General features: G+C 38.8%; 1 protein-coding gene across 4 annotated transcripts in view; it reads left to right on the forward strand.

Annotated features, from left to right (window-relative positions):
- Positions 1-1,494: 1,494 nt before the first annotated feature.
- Positions 1,495-18,549, forward strand: part of LOC306876108 (unconventional myosin-Ib-like) — a 75,508-nt gene continuing 58,453 nt past the window's right edge. For 3 of the 4 annotated variants that reach the window (XM_079427033.1, XM_079427034.1, XM_079427035.1), the window contains exons 1-3: positions 1,515-1,686; positions 11,183-11,323; positions 16,826-16,941. In XM_079427033.1, coding sequence (XP_079283159.1) covers positions 11,198-11,323; positions 16,826-16,941 — 242 coding nt within the window. In that variant the 5' untranslated portion in view covers positions 1,515-1,686; positions 11,183-11,197. Of the gene's footprint in view, positions 1,687-11,182; positions 11,324-16,825; positions 16,942-18,549 lie in introns of all 4 variants that reach the window. The other variant, XM_079427036.1, reaches the window with a different exon arrangement.

Consider the following 18,549-nt stretch of genomic DNA (forward strand, 5'->3'; position numbering starts at 1 on the left):
TTTGATTTTGCCTGTGTATGTTTTTTTGTTTCTCGAAGCCGTGGGTCCCATTGACTGCCATTATATGACTGACATATTGCAACAGTTTGAGTTAAAAATCTTTGTTTGTGTTCTACTGAAGAAACAAAGTCACCTACATCTTGGATGCCCTAACCTAACCCTGGGGGTAAGCAGATAAACATCAAATTTTCATTTTTAGGTGAACTATCCCTTTAACCTCAACATGGTTCCTGACATAAGGGAAGTCGTGGCCTAATGGTTACAGAGTCGGACTCGTAATCCAAAGGTTGCGGGTTCGAGTCTTGGGCTGGCAGGGATTGTAGGTGGGGGGTGGGATAAGGTGATTATCACAGTGGGACTCCAGTCACCACTCCCCGTGTTCATGGAGCAGTAGTCTCAGTCAGAATGACCAGCGCTCTCTCCACCCTCAATACCACGACTGAGGTGCCCTTGAGCAAGGCACCGAACCCCCAACTGCTCCCCAGGTGCTGCAGCATAAATGGCTGCCCACTGCTCCGGGTGTGTGTTCACGGTGTGTGTGTGTGCACTTTGGATTGGTTAGATGCAGAGCACGAATTCCGAGTATGGGTCACCATACATACGTATTGTCACTTCACTTCACATAACACATACCCCTCCACATGTCATCTTTCGACGTAATCTACTCTCACCCTCCCGGCTATCTGCTATGGTTTCATCTTTGCTTCCTCCCCCTAAACCGTTCTCATCTCTTGATGCTAACAGTGCTACCGATACTTTCTGCTCCACTCTTACATCTTGACACTGTCTGCCCCCTGTCTTCCAGGTCAGCCAATACCTACCTACTGCCCTTTTGGCTGTCTGATGGGCAACAGTTCCACACAGAGTCCAGAACACAACTCTACAGCACAAATGGTTTGCTAACACCTTTTTCCATTGTTGAGAAACAGGAAGAATGTCCCCACAATGACTGAACTTATGGTCAATACACTATAATTTCTCTCTCTCTCTCCTCTCCACCTGTAGGTGGTGTGTGGTGAGCGCACTGGCGCTGTTGTCCTGTGGCTGCCGTCGCATCATCCAAGTGGATGCTGCACACTGGTGGTGGTTTGAGGAGAGACCCCCCCACATGATTGTAAAGCGCTTTGGGTGTACAACAATACACAATAAAGCGTTATATAAATGCATCATTCATTCATTCATTCATTCATTCATTCATTCATTCATTCATTCATTCATAATTTGCATAATTCCATTTGTTTTATTACCGTATATATTTTTGTTTAATTAACTTACTTTTACCCTACAATGGAGAAAATATTAATCTAATAATAAACTAGTAGTTGTATCCAAACTTTTTAACTTGCTAATAAGCTCCTGAATCAATGTTGATGCAATTTCATCAAGACGACGCATGATGGCAGTATATAGCAATTCATTTTATACTTACTGATAGTTGTGTCAGTTCAGTTCAATGGGTTGGAGAAGATGGGCGTTTTATTTCTGGGATAAGGTGATTATCACAGTGGGACTCCAGTCACCACTCCCCGTGTTCATGGAGCAGTAGTCTCAGTCAGTCTCTCTCTGCGTCCCTACACTGTTTACGGGACACGCACAGACAAAAGCGTTCACCTCTTCCAGTTTATCTAGAGCGGGATATTTGCCTTCAGGAGTGGATTAAAAGGGACATTTTACTCAAGAACTGAGGCAAGTTGCGTTTTCATTCATTTTAAAGTTTTTTTCTTTCTTTCTGGATGAAAGTCTTTTGAGTTGCCAATAAACTGTTAACTTCGATTCGTTGCACATTTATTCATTCATTCATTCATTCGTTTAGTGAAATAATCCGAGAGTCTGAATGGGACCTTCTGAACATTTTTGTTTTTAGTTATTGTTGCACAAAAGTGTGGCTCTAAATTTAAACAAACAAACAGGCTGAAACGCATTAACTCTCAGTCGCATTAATGCACAGGAAAACAGGATTGAAGTTTCATTTAGAGTGCAAACCGGCTAAATGAGCTAAAGAAGAAGAGGTAGCGTATCCGAAGAAGATAGTGAAGAAAAAAAAAAGATATGACCCTCGATTAATAAAACGTTTCATGTTTGGTTCAATCGCTAAGCAACGTGCGCATAAACCGGAGACTTTAATGATAAGAAGTTTAAAGAGCGCAACAGTGTTTGCATGGATGGTGAAGATGGCAACACACACACGCACACGGGGCGGTGAACGTCTTAAAGTTAAGTGGCAGAGACAAAGAAGACTGAAGCCTGCTGAGTTTGAGCTGAATCTAACAAAACCCAGTGTCCTTACGCCACATTTTTGTTCATTGTCTCTCACTTATATGTAAGTGTAAGTGCTAAGGCAAACTAACTGGGCTTAAAGTATTGTTCATCTCCAAAACTTGGACACGAAACTTGCCCCTCTCAGTTTGGGCTACAGACATGAGTCACACATGATACCTTAAATTTGTTGGGAAGGGTGTCCTGTTACTTTTCTAAGTGATCAGATTTTATTGTTCATTTTTCTTGGTCAATCCTAAAATTGGCAATAAAATCCCATAGATTTACATTAAAGTGACTAGAATATCATAGGGACTTATGGGTGGGCTGATCAGTAGGCAACCACTTTGAACACTTTAGAAAATGTATGGCAACATAAGTTAATTGAGGTATATAGAGACCACAGCAACACCTTGACATCCAGTGTTGGGGAACGTTAATTTTAAAAGTAATGCGTTACCAAATTGTGTTATTCCATAAAAAAAAGAAACTAATTGCAATACGTAGTTACTTTTTTGGAAAGTAATGCATTACGTTACTTTTGGCTTTACGTTACTATGTTACTTTTGCTTTACAACTGTAAGGGCCCTTTAACACCAAAAGTGAAATGAATAAGCCTCAGCCTGAAGAAAGTGCCAGTGCCTCCTGGACTGAAAGTGCACCTCACTTCCAATTTCTCTCAACACAAGTACAGGAGATGTGTCAGTAAATAAATGGGGAAACAACGTAACTTGTTTGAAAAAGTAACTCCGATATTTTATTGTAATTTTAAAAGTAATGCATTATTTTATTAGTTACTTGATAAAGTAATCTTATTACGTAACTCATGTTACTTGTAAGGCGTTACCCTCAGCAGTTGGCAACTACAGTATGCAGAATACCCTAGCACAGGGGTCGCCAAACTCGCCCGTGGAGGGCCACTGTCCTGCAGATTTTAGCTCCAACTTGCCTCAACACACCTGCATGGAAGCTTAAAATATACCTCGTAAGACCTTGATTAGCTGGTTCAGGTGTGTTTGATTAGGATTTGAGTTTATTCTGCAGTACACTGGTCCTCCAGGAACGAGTTTGGTAACCACTGCCCTAGCAACTGTATAGCAACATGCTAAGATGACGCTAAATAGCAAAGCCTTGAACACAGAGAACATCATTGTGGCAGTGCGAAACAGGCAGTTACATTTTCTTCGTAAAATATCATTGTTCCCTTTCATCTAACATGATTTTTACTAGGACACTAAAAGCTTGATTTTATTGGTTTGATTAATAAGTAGCCTATACTGTGGAAACTTCCTTATTGCAGCTATTGTTAGTGCTGTTTTAAGGATTGATAATAAAGATAATGGGATAGATCAGGTGGAGGGAGTCATTTAGTTTTCTTCACGTAAAGCACACAAAAAGTAAAAAACATATTCGTTAGTGTAAAATTAAATTGTCTCCTGTCATGTTAGAGCCTCATTGCTGCCTGTGGAACGTACACACTCTCAGTGAACCAAGTTTATGGTCTATGGAAACCACTCATGGCCAACAGTCAGTGCCAAAAAACTGCTCATATTGGGTTTGGTGTAATGTATTTAATCAGTGTAACTGGAAACCGTGGGCTTTATGTGCTGGCTGACTGTAGTTTTCTATAACTTTGTATAATACCCTTAACATTAGTGTGCAGCAGGTATTTCTCAAAATCAGATTTATCTGTTGTCATAAAACAAGGAGTTCACAAAGTCTTGCTGTCTTTTTTCTAGCATTAAATTATGTAATGCATCTTTCTTTGCACCTTTCTCACCTCACTTGGAGCTTATGTATCAGTCCACCCACCAAACGCCTACAAGTACAGCGCTCTTCTCTGGAAAGGTGCTTTGCAAACCACAATCAACAGATGTGAGAGGCTGAAGAGAATTGTTGACTTTTCGAGGGGGTTGGGTCTCACAGGCTTCATACAGTACAGTCACTTTCTCGAAAGCCATGCCCCTTTTTATCAAGGTCTCTGTGTTTAGTTTTACAGATAGGGATGATTAACGTTTGTTACTTGAGAACTCTTCACAGATAAGTAAAGTCCTTATGCCTACTACTACTTGCCACAGTGTAAATAAAGTAACGGCATTGCACAATTTCCAAATCTAATTACTATTACAAGTCAGTTTCCCCACACTCTCCAAATTTTAGAGTCAAATGCAATTGTGCAATTGTAACGAAGGACTTTTAATTAATATGGCCTATTAATTGGCTACCTTTGTTTTAGATTCGATTACATCATTCGCAGTGCTTAACGAGATAAATAGCTCATTCCCTCGTAAAAGTGCAAATCTTGTATGTTTTGTCATGTCTTGTACACAATTTTCAGTTACTTAATGCCTTTAATCTTACGTTGAAATTCATGTCGGAGCTGGTTGGTTCAATTCTCTTTATTGAAGAGTTTTTTTTAAATGTCCTTGAAGAATATTATGTTGTAGGTGAAAAACAATAGTTTAGCATTTCCAAATTCATAGTATTCACAGAGTTGACCCAAAACATTAGTGAAAAGTATCCAGATGACCTACTGTTTCCACTGAGTGTTTGAAGTGCACATCCAATGGACAATTTACTCTACTATGGGACCATGGGTGAATGGCAGTGAAGCCATGCAACTATCGCTGTAGGTCACATGACAATGATGACATGCTACTACAAACCCCCCCCCCCCCCCCAAAAAAAAACGGGGTAAGGGTGTCTTACGGCAGTGGTTCGCAACTCTTTTTCTGGGGAGCCACTGCTCTGGACATTTTGTTTGCGATTTTTCTCTCCTAAAGAGATTATGATCTGAATCAGGTTCATTATTAAATAAGGAAGACCTGCAAAATGTGCAGAACAATGGGACTGGAGTTGAGAACCACTGTCTTATTGGATGGGGGAAATCTAGGGCTGTGCAATTAAATCGTATTCGATTATCATGCACATCTCGTCAGTAAAACCGGTTTCTTGATTAGTAGTTAATCACCATCACCTGCTTTCAAATGGAGCAGGAATTACTACACAGAGCCGTAGTTCACCGACAAGACGAATCGTCTTCGATTATGAACACGAAATTGCCTAGCTTAGGGTTCCTCAAATCTTACCCTGGAGGTCGAATCTGCCGCAGAGTTTAGCTCCAACCCTGATTAAACTCACCTACCTGTGATTTTTCTAATGATCTTGAAGACTCTGATTAGTATGCTCAGGTGTTTTTGATTAGGGTTAGAGCTAAACTCTACAGGAATGGTCCAGATTTGAGGATCCCTGGCCTAGCTTGTCAGTGAATTACGGTTCTGTGTAGTAATTCCCGCTCCATTTGAAAGCAGGTGATGGCGATTAACTACTAATCAAGAAACCGGTTTTACTGACTAGATGCGCATGACCATCGAATTTGATTAATTGCACAGCCCTAGTGAAAACTAAAGCAGGACTCTTCAAATCTGCCCCACAACGGCTACTATTCAGGTGGAATTTATTTCGTCCTTTCTTCCATAGCCTGTGTGAACAGTAGAGAAAACATTGCCTTGCATGCACAAAGTATCAACTTATTTATTATTATTGTTGTTTTTTTTTTGTTTTTTTTTGATGACTTCACTGTCCCAGTGCCTCATAGGACAATACTGGAAGATGTTTGTGTGTGTGTATGCAGCAGAGTGTTGAATGTATAGCCATCATACTGAGCACCACGATCTCTCTCATTCTATCTTGACATTCTTTGAAAGCTCTTTATCGTCATAGGCTTATTTTGGACATATATGAGCTTTTATGCTGTCTTAGCAGAAATTCATAGTATGTTAGTCACTGAGGCGATATACTTGGAGTTATGAACCAGCAATGAGCCTGTCTCACAAATTTTAGTTTTATTACTTTATTACTAGTTATAATTATTTTAAATGATAAAGATCCTAGCGATGGGATTCAGAGATGTGTTCAAGTCTGCCAAGCCTGGCTCCCGTGGGATTGTGGAAAGTCAATCTGAGGGTTTACTCTGGAAACGGTGCAAACTCACATTGCAGCGTTTCAGGTCAGTGAGCAATGAACATGCTTGCAAGTACTCCCAAATAGCCACAATGGCTTTGCCCCATCGCTTCATTTGGAGCCCGTCTGTAGTTGCCATCACCAGACATGTGTCTGGCCCTTTATTCAGCGGTCTGTACTTGATTAAACCCTATTATATTGTTAACTTGTTCCACTGGCATCACTAACTGTGAGGTTAATGTTTTACTTTTACATTTGCAGATTTTTTTAGCTCGAGTAAGGGCATGGGGTTTGAAACTGAGCTGAATTGTCCTTAAATATGTGTTACAAAATGTAAATGGAGGGTCTGTTTGATCTGAGTTGTTTTAATGCATGTCTCTAAGGGGGTTTCAGGAGGAAGGTAGAAAAGAGGGACTTTCTGCTCTACCTTGTCCGTGAGTGGAAAATCACACATGGCTCACATCCAGGAATTTTAAATGATATATTATTGGCATTGCACTTAGAAATGTAGGGCAGATGCAGAGTTCTGGGTGTGGGCCAGTTTTGAAAGGTGACAGCCGGTCAGTACAGAGAAATACTAATGCTGATGCTGCACATGGTGGCTTCATTTTTTTAGGGCAGTCGTGTAACTAAAAATACTATGCGGCTTAATCTGATGGATTTGTGCAGAGTTGTGGGGAGCTCAGTGCAGTGAATGTGAAATCTGGCTTCAAAAATGATGCCTTTATTTGCTAATGCACATCAACTGCATTCAATTATGAGCAGGCAAGCATGTCTGACCTGATGCACTGTATATGGAAACATTGCGTGACCCGCTTGTTTAAAGCAGCAATTCCTTTGCAATAGTGAAAATAGAAAGTAGTTTGTAGCGGGGCAGTATAGCTAAAAATGTTTATCACAATGTTTTTTCATTGTCTTGATGATGTTCAGTACATATCGTTTATGAATTTGCTCAAAAAGGAAGGAGAACCATCATTCAAACAAATAGCCGTTGTAGCCTATAGATTCTTTCTTTCTTTCTTTCGAAATAAGTTTAAATGTAGTTAAAATAATGAAGACATGACCTGTTTGGGTGCTTACTGCACCTACATGAACACAACAAAGAATATTTCATTTTTATCCATGGGCACATAATACTTACACACACTTACAACGTTTTTGAAATGTAGGCCTAACATTGAAAAATCATTGAATCTGAGTTTTGAATTGACTTATTAAAACAGCCAGTTTGAACTGATTCACAGAAATTAATCAAACTTAACATTTTAATAGGTTTTTGCTAATGAAATTTAAATCAGACAAGCTAGATCGTGAGACATGAAAAAATTGTAAAAATAGAATACGTTAAAAATGAATATCGGCATTATCTGGAGTGTTTGCTCTTGGCAGAAATATCATGGCACATAGTTATATTTATTCATTTTGCATGGAAATTTAGAAGTTGAAATCTGAGCATTTGATTTACAACTATTATCAAACCTTTTTTTTTTTTTTTTGCATCCATCCTGAATCCAGTCTGTTTTACAGGTGTGATTTGTTTTTGTTTTTATCAATTGTGCATATTCATCATTCAAAATTATTATAAACATTGTCAAATATCCTTGCTTGCTTTTTGGATTAAATGCCATGCTTTGTCTCAAACTATGAAAATAGCTTTTCAATAGTTTTAGAAAATGTGGCGATGCTTTAAAAACAATCCACATGATGTTCTGTCCTTGTCGGGAAAAATAATCTTTCCTCTCTTGATCTGTAGATTGATACTAAAGGATTTAATATATGGTCCACGTGCTCCAGTGCTGTTTCAGATGTAGTTATGTCAGTGGGGAAATCTGGGATACTAGGCTACCAGCACACATTCACATGCAGTTATAGTTGCTGAGGATCACACTGAGCTTTTGGAAATTCTAATAGAACACCAGTTTCCAAGTTTCCACTTTTGCTGGGACTCACATTCTGGTGTTTTTTTTTTTTTTTTTTTCCTGACTGTAGTTTTTCCTGCTACAAAATGTGTTTTTGAAATAAATGTTATGTTCCGAGACATACAACCCCCATCACTTGCAGATTTAATACCACATATTTGGTGGGGCCTGTTTATTACCTGGTTTCCTCCCTGGCCTGTATTGTGGTCTTCCTGTATAAAGTCCACAATATAAACTGTCCATTTGTGCCATGTGGCAAGCGTGCAACATAAAACATCTAGATCTCCCTTAACTGTTCAGCAAACATCACATGCAGAACACCATGCTTATTTTTTTTAAAACCTTTTCTTGAAAAAAAATCTGTCTATGTGAAACCAAATTTTTACCCACAAGTCTGGTAATCATGAATTAAAGAAAACACAAACCTGATCAGATGTTTAAAAAACTGGAGAAGGTTTATTGGCTAATAATTTGTCCTCCCAGAGCAGCTGGTATTCAGTTAGACTAGTAGATTTTGCCTGGAGTTACTATGCAGCGGGAGAGCGAGCCCTGGAATTATTCTCTTTACTCTGGAATCGCTGGATGCATCCAGGCTTTCTTCATGTCTTGTCTGACCTTTAGTCCGTGGTCTTCTCCTTTGTCCCGTTTCACAGGTAACTGATCATATCCTCGGCTGCCAGGTTACAGCTGTTGCCAAGACACAAATCGAGCTAGACATAGAGATAAGTGGTTTTTCCCCACTATTACTCGAAAGCAAAGATAATGCAAAACAGAAAAAGGAGGTTTTATAAAGAACTTCATTGTTCTGTTCTTAGCAGTTGGTTTGGGATAGCTGTGATTTATTAGCAGGCGGGATCATAGAAGTAAATGTATCATAGGTAAAACTAAATATTAAGTAAATGTGGCTCTTTGATAATGTATGTAAGTGTTTAGAGTGCAGAAATTAATCAAATGTGGTAGCAAAGTATGATCTGTAGTATACAAACCTCGCATTTTTCAACATGTACTGTATTTTGTTTTACAAAAAATTAAAAGGAATTGTTAAATTTGCATTTGATTGCATTTTAAAAGATTAATTAAATTCTTAGTGTTTTATGCCTTCATTTGATTACCATCATTTTTGATAATAAATTTGTGTAAGTCATAAAGACAAATCATGGATAAAGAAATTATTTTATAGAGCCCTAAATATTTGATGACATTTCCTAAAAGTCTATGAATATCTTATCCCTTACATCCCTTTTTAAATGGTTAGTAGTTCAGCTGTGAGCTATATTTTAATACTATATATTGCTAGTTGCTGGCAACTGTTAATAGGGGAGGGACATTCTCAATCTGGAGAGGATATTTGATTGGACCGATTTAAATTTATTGTGCTTTTTAATTTCTGACATCAAGGCTGAAAGCTGATGACTAACCCTGCCCTAAACTGCAGGTAAAATAGATTAGTTTTATCAAACTGCACAGCAGCAATCTGAGGCACTTGTAGGAGACTTGAGGCAGACACATCCTGGCAACCTTATCAGTCCAATCTGCCGTTAGCTTTCATCTCTTAATCCTTAGTTTACATTCAACCTTTTTTTTTATTATGCCTTGCGTGGTGAACACAAATGATGCATGTTTATGTTATCAACAAACCACATATTGTTATACTGTCTGCCCCTTATTTAAGACTTGTTTCTTTGCCCATGTTTGTATTTTGACTACAACTGGTGATGCTGGGTGCTTTGTTTCTTTACGCCGGGTGAGCTGGGAGTGAAAACACAGTCTGTTTTGAAGGAGCTTTTTGCTGAGCACCACACGTTGCCATTGCCTGTTTGTTTGAACAGTGCATAGGGGGTTTAGGGGCTCAGTAGAGCCTCATATGAAGGCCCTGAATGCAATTGGCACTTGGATTAGTCACCAGAGAAGGGAAAAATTGCCACCCGTAGCAGTTTAACTGTTTAGCTGTTAACTGTGAAATCATAATTCAGTGACGGGTTTGCTTGAAGTAAACATTTACATCTACGTTAACTATAGTTTATTTTTGCTGTCCATTTGTTTAGTGAGAAAGTAGCTACATTTTGATGACTCCATAACATCTTGAGTATCTATGGGTCATCAGCTGGGACAAGGGTCTTTCGTTACATAATTCCCGGTGGAATATCTTGTGTCCGTAGTGTCCTGAACAGAACTGAACATGCCGGTCCAGTCAAGTGCTGCTTTGCAAATACTTCTAAAATAATGCAAATAAATTTAGATTAGAAAAGCAAGAAGTTCATATCTTTTCATATGAACAGACATCAGCATTAATGCACTGTAGAAGGACATTGCACAGAATTCTGGGATAGATGGGTCAATGACCAAGAGGGACTTGTACAAAAAAAAAGTGGACAGTCTTTAAAACTCAATTGAAAAAGCATGTGCCAAATTCTTAGAAACGTCATGCTTTAATCCTGTTTTCTTTTTTCTTTGGTGCAACCAAGAATGAGCTTATGACATGAGTAATAAGGCTTGCAGTTTTTTTCCCAAATAGTTTGCTTTTAGAAAGTGATAACAATAAAATAAAGTCCTTATTGTAGAATAATTCATTTAGTGTTTAATATTTTGAGTTTTTATTTGTATGTTTTCTGTTTTTATTTCAAATTAATTTAAAGTTTTAGTTATTTCGCTTTTGTGTGAAATTGTTATAATTTTGTGTGTTTTTGTTGTTTTTATGCTTTAGGACTTAAAATAACAAATTATAAATGTTCTTGAGGTGAAATGTTTGTTTTTTTTACATTATTTCATGACATGATATTTATTTATTTGCTTATTTAGTTAGTTACCGTTAATAATCCTGCTCCACAGAAATATCGAAATTAATTGAAATTCTGAAATTGAAAACATGTTAATCATCGAAGAGTATTATTCAAGCCATGTCAGTATGAATTGGCTACATTTTTAATGTGTTTTGTATGAATTAATAAACGCACAGACACACACGTTAACCCCACTGGCCTAGATACATGTCTAGGCCTACAGAACTGTTGATGTGATATGTGATTGTCTTGCTTTCTCTATAGGGGGTGTTGTCCAAAATGGAGGTCAAGACATCACTTCTCGACAATATGATAGGGGTGGGCGATATGGTCCTCATTGAGCCCCTGTCAGAAGACACCTTCATTGAGAATCTAAAGAAGCGATTCGATCACAACGAGATCTATGTAAGTAATGCTTAAACTAATGCTGAGAACATCATGCAACAATTGTTGTTTCTTTTTTTTTGGTCGTCTTCTCATTTTAGGCTTTCACTACTCCAGACAGTCACATCACATCAAGAGTGTCTAAGTTTAGTCTGAGTGTGTTCCCACTTCACAGATAAATAGGAGTGTAGACATGAACACAGTGTAAATCATAGCCCTCTCATTATTCTGTCCCTGCTCTCATGTCTTTCCCATTCATTTGGGATCGGTTTTGAAAACTGTTGCATATCAAACACCAAATGGGTTCATTTGATGTGTAAATAGTTGTTTAATGAATCAGAATATGCAAAAGTGAATGCGTATCTAGGAGAATTGAGGATTTTCTACTTTTCTTTGGGTATAAATAAGCACTACAGCTCTGTTGTGCTATTGAAACTAATAAATGTTAATGTTAAGTTTAATGTTAAATGTTTAACTTTGTCTGACACCAATTGGCTCTCTTCTACCAGTAGCAGACAGGGTGAGTGTTCAGGAAACCTATGTGAAAATTATGTTATTTTTGAAAAACAATTTAGTGACATTACCACTGCAGAACTTTCTTCACACTTAAGATGCGGTCATATACAGCAGTACAGTAAATTTATGCAAGGAAATCCAGTCATCCAGAATTTCTAGTGAGGGTAAAAGCTTTCTCCACACAGATTTGACAATATGGTCGCACAAATTCACTGTGATGACTAACAGAAAGCTGATTAGTTTGAAAGTGACGTCTGTGTGATCTGCTTCATACATTGCTACACTATTGGAAATATAACTGCCTTTTTTGCTAGTGAATTTTTGCTAATAGATAGACAGCACCTTTAGTACTTAAAAGTGCTTTTTTTTCATTAATCAAACTGTTTTTTTCCTGCTGGAATTGGAACAAAGCTCTAGCATGTTCAGATTTACACACTGTATGTGTGGACCAATAAATTAAATGAAACAAATCACAAATATATCGCTGCATTAGTTGCCATGCTTAATGAGAAATTGTATTTAGTGTCAGGAAATATTAAGGTTTAATGACCCCTTCGAATGGCTGATTCACATTTTGTGTGGCACCATAAAAATGGACTCTTAAAGATGTGTATTTATATTTTGCAGAGCTGTAATCTGACCAGTTATAAAAGACTAAAATCATGTAGTTGGTCACAAACAGGTTGTGTGTTTACTCTGTAATTAAGAGTGTAACTACCCACAGTCCTCAATGTCCAGTAACTGCAAGGTGGTAAGGCAACCTCTAGCCTTGTATTTAATGCAAATCCCCAAATTACGCAGAAGAGTGTGCTGACAAAAGCAAATTTGTTGACCACAGTATATTTATTTTCACTTTGTGCAAACTGGTCACTTAATTTTCTTGTTATTAAGTTATAGTCACAGCAACCATAAATTAAAAGTATGTCATTATTTACTCACTCGTATGTTTTCTGCCAAAGTAGACCTCTCCTTTTTTGTTCAATAGAACAAATAAGTTTGGAATGATATGAAGGTGGTTAAATACTGCTGAATTATCCCTTTAAGCTTATATTTTAAAAGGGCTTAATGGAGAATATTCTAGGTAGTGCTGTCAAACAATTACTTGATTAATCGCATCCAAAATAAAAGTTTGTTTATATAAAGTATAAAAAGAATATTTATGTATATAAATACAAACACATGCATGTATATATTTAAGAACAATTTTGTTTATATATTAAATATATTTATATATAATATAAAATTTAAGAATATGAATACTTAAATGTATAGACATGTACATATTTTCAAAATGTATACTCTGTGTGTGTATTTATATGCACATAATAAATATACACAGTACACATACATGTATATTGTAAACCAAAGCTTTTTTGGATGTGATTAATCACTATTATTCATTTGACAGCACTAATTCTAGTACTCCACCCTCAGTATCATCCATTTAAATACATCAGTCATCATATCTCTTACGTTTCACCAACTTTACAATGAATATCAAAGAGAATTATATGCCTTATCTAATCCATGCCCTTTCAAAAACCGTTATAATGGGTTCAATTTTCAGATACAGCAGGCAATAAGAGCTGTGAAATTATGAAACAAATGTCCTTGTATTTATCACTAGCTTTAAACTTTGCTCAGTATTATTGACTGCAAGAAAGAACAAATGTGTTTTACTTGTATGTGTGTGTGTGTGTGTATGCACATTCAGTAGTAAGGAACAGATGTCATTGTGTAGCTCACTCTTTTAGTGATGCTCTTTATCGATCCACAGTTGCTCGTTCTTCCAAAATGTATGTTCCCCAGGTCTCATTTAGATGCATTTAAGGGCCAATTTAATTATTTACACAGGCCTAGTCCTGCTCTAATGCACCAATATCCATCACATCTCTAGTGCCCCAGATGTCACCATTGTGAACAGCATTTAAATCCATCTGGGATTGGGAGGATTCTAGTATATTCCTAATAGAATGAAGAAATACCAATTCTGTTCTTTTTGTGTGAAATAAAAATTAAGCCACTGGTTCAGAAAGCTTTTAAGATAAATTGATTTGTTGCAAATGTGTCCAAACTCCAACCATTTGACTTGTAGCATATGTCTTGGGTGTTGTCTGTGCTTTTATTGATATATTTATGTTTTTCTTTAATTTTTTTCATCACATCTAATGGATTCATTATGCCTCCTGTGAACACTTGACAATAGGTTGTTGGCTGTGTTGCCATTGGAGAGGCCTGATCCTCCGGCTGCAAGCCTTATGCAACACTCACTGTAATGAAAGGTAGAAGACGGCTGCAAGAATGAATCATTGTTCTGAGGTCCCAGAGACATTGAGATAGATTTGCTTTTAACGCCATAGATTGAAAATTGGTGTAGGAAAGAATGAAAGAAAGATTTGAAAAGCAAGAAAAGCTGGAATAAATTAGTCAGGATATCTGAGTCATCTGAAATGGATTACTTTAGACACCGTTGACATCGCTGGCCACTTTTGACCACCCTGCGTTGTTGATGCTTTCTGGGATTCCGAACATTTTTGTTTGTGTTCTCTTGTTCTGTTGTTTGCGGGGCTCCCCGCCTGTCTGAACAATACCCAGGAATTCCCATCTGGATCGTGCAGACGGAGGCATATTGTAGCTCAACTCCCCTACACTGCTCCCGCCACTGTTTCTACAACTGAATGAGGCAGAGAATGTGCTTGATGTCTGGGCCTCACAGCAGGGGAGTATGATTACAGTGCAGTGTCCTTTAGGGATGTCACGATAATTATGACTGGCTTGATGATGCATATACAGTCTGCGGTGACAACACTTGACTCGGGTACCAAAATTAGTTGGTATGCTCAGTATTATCAATACTGTTGATTAGAGGTGCCCAATCCTGGTCCTGGAGAACCCCCAACACAGCTTGTTTCTGATGTTTCTCTTATCGGACTCACATCTGAGGTCTTGGAGGCTTTATTAATAAGCTGATGAGTTGAATCAGGTGTGTGTGTGTGTTTAAGAAGACATCTAAAGGACGGGACACACCAAGCCGACGGTCGAGCTAGTTTGTTTGGTGTGTTCCACTCATTGGCTCTCGTCGGGCTCAACTCGGCGACAGTTTGCCCGATTCAACATGTTGAATTGGTGTCGGGGACATCGGCAAGGGTGAGAACTCTGATTGCATGTTCAGTTTAGCGAACGAGTCAGTGCCCGAGAATTAAAGCGAAAGTGATGAAAACGAGCGTGTAAATGAAGGCGGTACAGACAGAAGGCTGTTTAAATGTTGCGTGATCTTTCCCAATCATTCTAATACACTAAGGTTTTCCTAACAACATGATCATATTCATAACATAACATATTCAAAATGGTTAGCCGCTAGTTCGTTGAAGTCGGCTTGGTGTGTCCCGGCCTGAAAAAGTGCAGTTTTGGGTTTCTCAAGGACCAGGATTGGGAACCACTGGTGTAGACTGAATATACACTGAAGATCAAAATTAGAGAACTGGTCATTGCTTAGTCCTATTTCAAGTTCTCCTAAAGTAGAAGGGCAGTTTTTAAGCATATTTCATAAATTAAATGTATTGAAGCACAGTATAAAAACTTGAATTGGAAGATTAAAAAAGAAGTCTGAACAAAATTAGAGAACACTTAATTTTCTTAATTATGACACAACCTATTTAAATGGCAACATTCCTCTAATTTTGACTGGAATTGCAAGATGGTTGGTGACTGAAACCCTTTTATAGGAGGTGGTCCAGATAAAGGCCAAAAGGATGACCCGTTCAAGAGAAGCAGGCCATTCCAAATCTGTTTTTGTTTTTTTTTTAATTGCAGTTTTACAATGACTAAATCATTCAAGTCACAAAACGCTGGTCATCCGCGTAAGACAATTGCATGAGAAGACAGGATAATGAGGAGACTCTTAATGGGGAATTGGTTCAACACTGCAGATGGAATTGCTTGTCAGTTCAGTGCTGAACAGGGTCTGTCTCGGCATGTTTAAGAGAAGTCAGACTGAAAGTGCACTCTGCAGTGACAACCTCTCATCAGCAAAAATAATCTAAAGGCTAGGCTCACCTTTGCTGAGGAGCAGGTTGTGTGGAGAGAGGAGAACTGGTCCAAAGTTCACTTTAGTGATGAGAGCAAGTTTAATTTATTTGGGTCAGATGGGAAACATTGTTCAGCGTCAAACTGGAGAAAGACTGAAGCCCAAGTGCATAAAGAAGTCAGTGAAAAGTGGAGGAGGATGTGCCGTGGTTTGGGGGGTGTTTTCTACAGCAAACTTTTGGGCACTTGTACAGCTAAATGGCAGAGACGTGAATGCAAATGTTTATTCAGAACCCCCTTAAGCAACATGCAGTTCCTTCCCTGCAAGCATCTCCCAATAAGCCTGCAATTTTCATGCAAGACAATGCCCTTGTCACACTGAAAAACAAGTAAAGGAGTTCCTTTAGGCTGAAAGCATTGAAATAATGAAATGGCAGGCAAGAGTCCTGATCTAAACCCAACTGAAAATCTCTATGAAAGCGAGTGGACCAAGATCACACCAGACTGAGAGATAAGGGGTGTCCTGTGGCTGCAGATGTGTGAAGTCATTTTAAAGCTAGAACCTCTACACGTCCTACTAATTTTTGGCAGCTGTAACCCTCCAAAGTTGTAATTTTAGTTGTAATCTTCTTAAATGCTACAGTGGTTACTGTTCTCTAATTTTGATCACTGTGTTTTCCACAAAATAAAGGTTTTTTTTTTAAATGCTTTGGTTGTTTTGTCAAACATGTTAGTAGAACAGTGATATACTGTACCAACAGCTAATGTTCCTTCAAATTTTGAGTGATGAAGATGAATGATATTTCAGTATTTATAGATTGTTGTCTAAATTTGATTTCCATCGTGTGACTGGTTATGTTGTTTCTTCTTATCTCATGTGTTTTCACAAATCTGTTCTTATGTTTTATTTGTATTTATTCATGTATTTATTTTGTTGTTGTTTGATCGGTGGTTTATTGCGTCTATCACTCTCCTCCACAGACATACATTGGCAGTGTGGTGATCTCCATGAACCCCTACAAGTCCCTGCCCATCTACACAGCAGAAAAGGTGGAGGAGTATCGCAACAGGAACTTCTATGAGCTCAGTCCACACATGTGAGTTTAAAAAGCTTGTTTGGAAGCACTATACAACAAAGTCACCGTCTAGTTTATTCCTAGGCTTCCTGGTCGGCAGAGCACAAACTTAAATTGTTTCACACGAATGTGCAGGGTCGAAAAAGCCTTGCAGCTTTTTTTTTAATCAGTAATAATGTGAAGGTCCCCGAGTGGTGTCATGTTTGCAGAAGTGAATTTGCAGAGTAGGTGTGCATAAACATGGTGTGCTCTGTCCACTCGACCCCTGAAACGTGATGTCCAGCCCTTTCGGGGGAGGGGCGGCTCACTGTCCTGTCCTGCTCCAGCTAATGACCATCTGTCTTTTTAGAGGACTGCCAGCCACCTGACCAGACTGCCAAATCAAAACAAAGCAGTCTACTTTGTTTGATTGCCAGACGCACACTTACCCTCTGAAGAAAAAAGAAAAAAATGCCATGACCTGATCTAACTCTTAAAACCCAGCTCTAAAAAAGAGCCATTGAGAATGGGATGGCTGTACCAATAACTTTTCCCATTCATTCTACACACTCTCCCCTGGAAAAGGAGAAGTTTAAATAAACAGCCGTGTACAGCTGTACCCCCTCCCCCCAAATTATCCTTTTGATACTTTCGCCTGTGGGTTCATAGTTTGTTCTCCTCATGTTTCTAAGTTGATCCTTTGCTTCTGGGCCTATCCTGTTCATTTGATCTGCTTTAAGTGAATTTTTGCTCTGGTATGCAAGTTCTCCTTCAGTCTTGGACCCTTCTATATACATATGTTTTAGTCTAAGCACTGTTTCAGTGATGTCAGGGTCGATGCTCCTCTGATCTGAAGCCAGGCTCTGAGCTCATTCCAAGGCAGCTGCTTTTCTTGTCATGCCTGAGAAACAGACCTCTTAGATGGCTCTGGGTGTACTGGCCTCTGGGGCTCGTACATTTTGGCATCCTGGGACAATGGGCTGTAACTGGTCCTGTTAACCGCACAAACTGTTGAATAGTATTTATAGGGAAGCCGTGGTCTAATGGTTAGAGAGTCGGCCTTGTAATCCAAAGGTTGCGGGTTCGAGTCTCCGGCCGGCAGGGATTGTAGGTGGGGGGAGTGAATGTACAGCGCTCTCTCCACCCTCAATACCACGACTGAGGTGCCCTTGAGCAAGGCACCGAACTCCCAACTGCTCCCCGGGCGCTGCAGCATAAAATGGCTGCCCACTGCTCCGGGTGTGTGATCACGGTGTGTGTGTGTTCACTGCTGTGTGTGTGCACGTTGGATGGGTTAAATGCAGAGCACGAATTCCGAGTATGGGTCACCATACTTGGCTGAATGTCACTTCACTTATGATCCTCACCTCATCACCTCAGTAAACACAGCAGTCAGCAGCAAAATGGCCCAAAGCATCTGTGCTCAAACTGCTGTCAAGCTTTTGGGTGAGTTTTAGTCAAGTCTGTTCTTGTTTTATCATTTTCAGAAATATTGGAAGAGCCTAGTCTCATATAACCTTATGGCTTAAAGGTGTATAAAGGTAATACTTGAAGAAAGCTATGTGTTGGCATTTTCATTGATCTCAATTACAGTCACTCACCTGATGCAGTTTGAAATCAGTCATCTTTCCTCATGAGTGCTCAATTTTG

This window comes from Barbus barbus (assembly GCF_936440315.1).
Source record: "Barbus barbus genome assembly, chromosome: 10".
NCBI lineage: Eukaryota > Metazoa > Chordata > Actinopteri > Cypriniformes > Cyprinidae > Barbus > Barbus barbus.